Source organism: Fundulus heteroclitus, chromosome 8 (assembly GCF_011125445.2).
Source record: "Fundulus heteroclitus isolate FHET01 chromosome 8, MU-UCD_Fhet_4.1, whole genome shotgun sequence".
NCBI lineage: Eukaryota > Metazoa > Chordata > Actinopteri > Cyprinodontiformes > Fundulidae > Fundulus > Fundulus heteroclitus.
Window position 1 is genome coordinate 12,190,095 of NC_046368.1, and position 8,504 is coordinate 12,198,598.

An 8,504-nucleotide genomic window follows, 5' to 3' on the forward strand; every position below is an offset into this window, starting at 1 on the left:
TTGAACTCACTTCCTCCTGATCTTTGAAACTTTCAACCACTCTCTGTTTTTAAAGGTCAACTTAAGACGCGCCATTTCCGAATAGTGTATCCAACATAACATCCATCTAGTTTTATTGCTTGTTTTGATATTGCTTGCTTTTTCTGTCTTAATTGCGTTTTATTTCTCTCGGTGACCTTGTGTTCCTTGAAAGGCATCCTGAAATAAAGCAAATTATTATTAGTAGTAGTATTAATTAAACTGAATTTTGGGATTTTGTTGTCTGTCAGTCATAATCCTTCAAATTTACAGAAATAAATGCTTTTAATGTATCAACTTGTTTGTAATGAATCTATATAACGTATTTCATTGTTTTAATTGAATTAATGTATAAAATAAGCTTTTCAGAGACATTCTACTTTATAGAAATGCATCTGTCAGCATTATAATACTCTCAAAATAAAAAGGGTAATCTATTTTTAGTGTTATCATTTTAATTTGAGAAATCATCAGCCCGTCAGCAAATAATTATCTATAGCAATGTCCAATATTGAAAGAATTTGATAGAACAGAAGTATCCCATTTATATGATACAAAACACTTAGTTATGTGACTATACTTTCAAACCAAAATAGTTTTTTAGAAAGAGAGTTATAGCGTTTGCAAAAGTATTTTGTAAATTTTCCAACTTTTGTCATGTTACAAACATAAACGTCCACATTTTGTATATTGAAATCCTGCACATTTTCACTTTTTTGCTGCATGCTGCAAATTTCCTGTCTGGTTTCTGTGAGACAACTAGCAACACAAAATCTTCAAAAAGAAAAAAATCTACTGTGTGCTGCTTGTCAGTCTCCATACCCCTTTTACATCTGAATATTGCATTTAGAAGAAGTCACCAAGTCAGTAAATAGAGTCCAACTTGGAAAGCATATCTGTACGCAGCCAACAGGCTCATGGTAACTTTAGGAGCTGCAGAAATCAATAGAAACTAAAAGAATCTGTTGAAACCACAACCATCAGTCATGCACTATAGCAAACTGTCTTTTAAGGAAGAATCCCAAGAAGAAAGCTGATGTCGAAAAAGAAACTAGTTCATTTTACACTTTACTGCAGGCCATGTAGTCGGCTGAAAACATCAGCTCCATAGTGAAAACATAGCAGTGGCAATATCACACAGTGGGGATTGCTTATGTTGCAGCAGAGACAGGAAAGGCGGTCGGCAGGGGTGGAAAGAGGGATGGACCCAAATACACATTTGACTTGTTTTGATGACAGAATGAATGTTCAAACCGAAATCCAAATGAGCATCTGCAGCAAGGCAAAGCTGATGTCCGTGGACCCATCCATCCCATTTGACTAAGATTAGGCAATTTTGAAAACAACACACAACATAAGGTTAGCTTCTGGTGTGCAAAGCTGGTATAGAAGACGTACAGCAACAGTTACTTAAGGTTGTTCTAAAGCGCATGGACCCACGGGGTCTGACTAAACCTGCACCAACGGGGTTTCTATTTCCAATTTGTATTGTAAAAAAAAAAAAAAGTTGAAATGTTCAAGAGGAATGAATTTTGCACGTCACTGAATTTTCATATCCACTTCTGTGATGTCAGTGAACCATGCCTTCTCATTTGATGGATGCCTCACAACACAACCAATGCGTGGTTTGGTTTGTTTTAGCCGGCCATTTTTGCCATGCAAATATTTGCCTGCATCACAGGCATGCAAATCAAAATCTGCTTCTGAGAAATCACAGCGTAACATCAGTCAGTGCCCGCTAAACACAATACGCCCCCCACCCCTCCCACGGGTGTTTTCACCTCATTATTTAATGAGGAGTCAGAGAGAAGCATGCGCAGTGTGCACAGGTTGCTTCACCTGGGACGTGTTGCTCAGCTGCCCCTGACACAGCGTTAGAGAGCAGCTCTTGCTACATATATACGGTTAGAGGATATGCTGCTGCGGATAGAAATGATGCTCGACACGTTGGACCTGAACTAACTGGCCTACGACCATATCAGACAATAGAAGAAAGGAGACTGGACTATTTTTTTTTTTTTTTTTGGTATTCTTTGTTGGTGGAACCAGTGAGATTTCAAACACTTGTAAGTAATATGAATAAGAAGCTTAATCTTTCATCCGCTGGCAAGATGGACAATAAGTGACAAAACAAGGTTTGAAAGGAAGATTTGCTCATAATATGACAGACGAAATTGCATTCTATATATCACTCGGGCGCTCAGGTATTCAGCTGTACACAATGAGGTTCTGAGTGCAAACAAGAACATATAATAACCCCCACTGGATTGTCACCACGGAGACAGAAGCTCCAGAGTGTTAAAAGGGATTTACAAAATCTGATCTATGCCACTGCTGTGTTTTGTGTTTAGAGATGAGCCATATAGAGAGTTTTGGTTTATTATAATTTTTTAGAATATATAACTACACTTTTTTTTTTCTCTTTAGGCAGGTGTTGGACCCGCGCAACAATGGGGAAATGCTGCAAATGCAATGGGAGATTGCTGTGCATGTGCCTGTTGCCATGCATGATGACTGGCCACCTTGTGATTTACATCATGGTCACCATATTTGTCACCATCTCCTACGCGCCTCCAAAAATAACCATTCACTACATTGCGCCAGGGATTTCGGCCAATTCCTCCGTCCTGGCCTCTCACCCACTCGGCCCTTTCTGGAACCTTCGCCTGGAGGACAGCGCGCTGTGGAACCAGCTGCAGCACACCTGGGACCGCCAGCACAACCCCATATTGAGAGGAAACCTGACCGGGATGCAGAGAAGGCCAAAAGGTCAGCCTCTTACGGAATTTGAGGATGAATGTCTATCTGACTGCATGTCACACAAGTGTTTAGTTCCTCGTGTGAAGGACTTCAACAGCATGCCGGAGCAAATCAGGGCGTTTATCAAGTCAATGCATTGCAGGGAGTATCCTATTCTTATCAATCAGCCTGGCATGTGTCGGAGGAACAATGATAGCACTGGTGTGGGGTCTCCTATGCTCCTCATGGCTATCAAATCTCAAGTGGGGAACTTTGAAAACCGACAAGCCATACGGGAAACTTGGGGGCGTAGCGGCCTGGTGAGGGGGGAGTTCAGTAAAAAAGGGGGACACGTGCGCACCGTTTTCCTGCTTGGAAGGCAGGACTCGAGCACAGGTCCTTACCCAGACCTGACGAACCTTTTGAAGCTGGAGAATGAGAAATACGGGGACATTCTGCAATGGGATTTCCGGGACACGTTCTTCAATTTGACCTTGAAGGACTTGCTGCTCTGGCGATGGCTCCAGCAGTACTGCCCTGCCGCAGCTTTCGTCTTCAAAGGCGACGATGACGTTTTTGTCCGGACAGACGCCCTTCTGGATTACCTGCAGAAAAAAGTGGAGGAGCACGAGCTTTGGGGAACGTCTACTAATAACACCGGCATAAATTTGTTCGTCGGCGACGTGATCAGCAACGCAATGCCGAACCGCGAGCCCTCCATGAAGTACTACATACCGGAAAGTTTTTACAAAGGCGTGTACCCACCTTACGCTGGTGGAGGAGGGGTGGTGTACTCAGGCTCACTTGCTTTACGCTTACAAGAGGTGTCTGAAAGGGTCCGCCTTTTCCCCATCGATGACGTGTACCTCGGCATGTGCCTGAACAGACTCGGGCTCTCTCCAGTCCACCACCCCGGGTTCTTAACGTTCGATCTCCCCGCCACAGACAGGGACAATCCGTGTGCGTACAGATCTGTTCTCCTCGTTCACAAACGGAATCCAAAGGAAATGCTGACCCTGTGGAAACAGCTCCAGAACCTGCCTGCTCAATGCTGAATCTCATTTGCAAAGCAAATTAGATTTAGTTAGTACCGAAACGACTGCGGCCACTACACTAATTTGGGGGGGGGGGGAAACACTGTGGGCAGCAGGCACTGTATGTTAAGGTTAGCTTTAATCTACTTTTCCTTTGGGGAATTATGTAATCTACCTCAGAAGGTACTTTATTAAGGTAGCTTTAAAGCCACAACAATCACTGGACTATTTTTCATCATTACTTGTATGAATGGGTTTGCTATTTCAACTAAAACTTCTACTTTAAGATAGATACTGATTGATAAATGGATATGTTAAAATTGTATGCGTTAAGTGCAAATATAATAGTTTAAATATACAGTGCTGATGGAAAGGTTGCTCCACACAGGCATGAATATCACATGAATTCTGGGCCTCTGAGGATTAGAGTCCCTCCTTTTTTTTTTTTATTCTTGGCTGTCAACATACCATGCAAGTTTAGTACATAAAGAAAAAAAACATGAATTAGGTTCACAAGTTTGAATTTATTATATCTAACCATCATCAGTTCACAACTAGGTTTAATTATATACATCCATCTAAAGAATATGTCCAAATTTCTCTTAATGAGTTGTAACAAAACCGCACACACATTTTGTAGTCATCAAGCGAGCTTTTGTGTAGTTCAGGTTCTATTTTTGACCCGTCTTCTTGGCAGACCTACAAGAGTTCATTCACATCGGTAAGCCTCCTGGGTCTGAGCTGACACTTAGTCCACAAATCTTCAGTAGTGTTGAAATGAGGCCCTTGCCTATGTTCTTTGGAGTCGTTGTGCTGTTGGAACATGCATTTATGTCCAAGTTTCAACCACCTGATGTCAGGAGTTGGGTGTTGGTTTGTGGACCAAGGTAGGCAAGAATGCTGGAGTATTATGCTGTAGTGAAGAATATTTCTCAAATAATGGAAACAAAGGCTTACAAGCAGGCATGGAATAAAAGGAACCAAGATCATGACAAGATGGTGACAGAAACCAGGTAGCATAGCTGAAGACCTGACAACTGAGTATGGCTAAGGTGACTGAATATAGGGGAGTAGACAGAAAGGAAGATAGGTGGAGCAATAAAGCACAGGTGAATGGTGTTGAGGTAATTAAGCAGAAGGAGAGAGAGCAATGATATGGCAGAGACAGGAGGGGAACAGAACCTAATAGGAATACATGCAGAGTGACCAAATATAACCAAAATAACTCACTAACCCAACCTAGAACAGTTAGACAAGAAAGTAAAGATCTAACAGAACTACTATTAAGAAAGATAATGAACAGAAAACCTAACTAATAAGAAACAAGAATAGACAGATAATAACCAATACTAGATGAGCCTAAAATCCCAGTTACCCTAAGAAGGTTGCACCTGCACCAATGGACAAGCCAGATGCACTCTGGAGAAAGTTTTATGGTCAGGAGAGAAAAATATTGAGCTATGTTTAGAGGCTTTGAAGCAAACTTTTCAGATCTGTTAACCACAGTGATGGCAATATGGTGTTGGCTGTTTCAATTCCAGTGGCTTTGGTGGATCACACAGAGCAGAAAGACGAAGATGGTGGACCGACTTAACGTTATTTCAATTAAACAGATAAACAGCTGAACCTAGGAAGATGAAACTTTGAATGTCTCGTTACTGAAAAGTGCTGTATAAATAAGCCTACCTTACCTTACCTTACCTAGGGCACAACTGGGGGTTCTAGCAAGGCAACATTTGAAAACGCATGTAAGACCTGGTTTTGGAATGGATAACGCAGGCTAACATGACACTGCTTTTAATCATGGTTCCCAAACTTTTAGTGAAGTTAGAATACTTTTGGACTTAACAAAAGTTTTCTTGACTCTAACCCCACTAAAGGTTTCATAAACCAATCTATTTAAATTAACTGTACCAATTCTGATGAGAACAGTAGTTACTATACAGGTTGAAATATATCTGATTGTTGGACGCATCCTAAAAAGGCTGAAAAGTAATATAAAATACATGTCAAAAAGGAGCACGTGTTTACCAGCACTGTTTTTTTTTAAATTGGATGTGCTATTTATTAATTTGTATATTTATTCAATTGTCTTTTAAGGTTCTGGAGAAAAATTGCTACAACAACATAAAGACATGTAGTGACTTCCCCAGATCAAAATTATCATATTTTTATAAACACTACTGTAATCTCAATAAAATGTAAATAATTTCTAACATTTACGTTTTTTTATGTTACACTTTCAAGGTGCTTGAAGCTATTGTTATCTGAATTTAGAATATCACTGCTCTTTTCAACAAGAACCATTTTTAAAGTCTGTTGGAGTTTCTGGAGAGGAAAAATAAAAAATTAAAAAAAGGAAGGCTGCATGTTGTCTGCAAGTCGCAATGGCAAAGTATGACTTCATCTTGAAAACAATAAATGTTCTAAAAAAAAAATAATTTTATTGTGATTTTAAGATGCTGGCCATAGTATGTTGCTAAAGTTGCTCCGTCTCTTTATGACAATGAATATTGTTTTGTTTAAATTTCAGAGCTATGAAATTGCTAACCTTGCATGTTCACACCGTCTCTCTTTTTCTCTGTGTGATATTAAATACCATAGGCTACTTGTCTAGCCATAACTATTGATCGCGGTACTAATATGCAGACAGTGGGTTTGGAGTAATGCACTCAGAAGATAAAAGTCCATCCGACGACCACCAGAGAACCATTACTGAGCCAATAAACACTTGGAGTGAACTAAAATAAAGAAGGAAGAGAAGCTTGGAGCACATTTAAGGCAATTTTCTTCATTTGTTTGGTCCGAAAAAATATTGTGATATTTTAAACAGGAAACAAAATGACACTGAAATAACATTCTTTTGTCATTTGACCAAATATATATAAATGTTTTGTTCTTGTTCTATGATATATATGACACTTCAACTCAATAAAATCCAAGAACCAAAACAAAGAAATATAATCATAATACTTTAGACACAAAAGAAAACAAATGGTAGTTAACAATGAAACTTGATATGCATTCTTTAATCAAAATATAATTTTAGATTTTTTCCACTCTGGACTTGTTTGATTTAGATAACTAAGGTAAAACAATGGTATTGGGTTGGAAAGATTGCTTAGCCCTGGCCAAGATAGGTTTCACCATTTGGGAAATAGCTTGACAAAAAAAAAAAAAAAGAGTATTGACTGTAACTCTTTGGAATAAAAAAAATATAAAAAAAACATGTTTTTTTTTCTCTCCAAAATGACACTTTGTGTATTGATCTATTGATTGTGAAATATTTAAATTTAACCAGATAAGACATGGTTTATAAAATTGTATGACAAAAAAAAAATATGTTAAAAACAAAAATACATATAATGTCTAATTGTAACAAACTATTCTTCCAGTTCTCTGATTTATATAACAAAAGTTGAAAGTCTAAATCAGAAGATTATTAACTGTTTCATGGATGCTGCAAAGTTGACTTTAGAAAAAAAAATTCTAAATTTCAAACCAAAAATAAATTATAAAAATATACACAAAACGTTAAAAGGAAATACATTTATTTTTAATTGATACGGCTCAAACGGCAAAACAAATTAAATAAAGTCTGGTGTCCCTAGCTTAACAAAAGCAGCAAACAAAATAAATAACTTGAAAAAGTGGAAACTTTTTTACTTTACCTTTATTTGATATAGCTCTACCCAAAGGAAAATTAAGGTAATTACCAGAAACTTCAAGATAGAGGCCACTCCTTAGTAAAAGTAACACGCAAGTCTGCCTGTAGTTTGCCGAAAAGCTTCCAAAACACTCTCAGACCAAGAGAAATGCTATTTTTTTATCTGATGGGACAAACATTGAACATTTTGGCAGTATGGAGATGGCAGTATTTTTCAGTGGCAAGAACTGAAAGACAAGTCAGAAAAGAGGGAAAGATAAATTAAGCAACATGCAGAGAGATCCTGGATGAAAACATGCTCCAGAGCGCTCTCAACCTCAAACAGGCGCAATGGTTTGTCTTTCAGTAGGGATTGACAAACAGAAAAGTACCACAGAGCCACTAAGGTTTTATTTGTTGCTATATTAAACAATATCAATGAGCAAGGGACATAGTTTCATGAAAAAAGTAACAATAGGGCAGCTCTTGTATAAAACGTTTCATACACTGCTTAAGAGTATGGAATTATTTGTAAAACTATGCTAAAGCTTACTTAAACAGATTCAAATGATATCACTAATATTACTTCATTATGATAAATAATGTATTAAACATTTTCACTGAAATTTGTTTGCATGAGTTTATAAATGTAATCAAATAATTCTGCACATGATAATTATATAGATGAAATCTGACTTTTACTCATTTGACTTAAATCACTTCATGTGCACCTGTAAGAAATATATGAATACAACTGATTAAACTAATGAGCATATTGAACAATAAATGGTATAAATTAGTTTGTGATTTGGTTTTGACATGAAATAAAGCCCAAGATTTGATATCGGCAGCAGATAAACTGTCGTGCTTATTATGAAAATAGCCTATTTTATATAAAAACACACAAAAAAAGAGTTTTATATTGGTTGCTATAACCTCCTGAGAACCAAAGAAAAAAAGTGTCTTACAATTTCTTTTTTTGTGTGATTTCCCATGTATTTGGACCTAAAAAAACACATTACAATTTTAATTTTTTTAAATATATTTTTAATTTTAATTTTATAGCA

At 37.6% G+C, this 8,504-nt stretch overlaps 1 protein-coding gene across 2 annotated transcripts; it reads left to right on the forward strand.

The window, feature by feature from the left end:
- Window positions 1-1,928: 1,928 nt before the first annotated feature.
- Window positions 1,929-3,884, forward strand: LOC105929308 (N-acetyllactosaminide beta-1,3-N-acetylglucosaminyltransferase 2). Of its 2 annotated transcripts, none has more exons than XM_036139778.1 (2): window positions 1,929-2,084; window positions 2,446-3,884. In XM_036139778.1, exon 2 carries the CDS (start codon window positions 2,469-2,471, stop codon window positions 3,810-3,812), a length of 1,344 nt encoding a protein of 447 aa, XP_035995671.1. In that variant the 5' UTR covers window positions 1,929-2,084; window positions 2,446-2,468; the 3' UTR covers window positions 3,813-3,884. The 2 variants fall into 2 exon arrangements, with proteins under 2 accessions (XP_035995671.1, XP_035995672.1); XM_036139779.1 differs by having other exon boundaries at window positions 2,450-3,884.
- The last annotated feature ends 4,620 nt before the right edge of the window (window positions 3,885-8,504 follow it).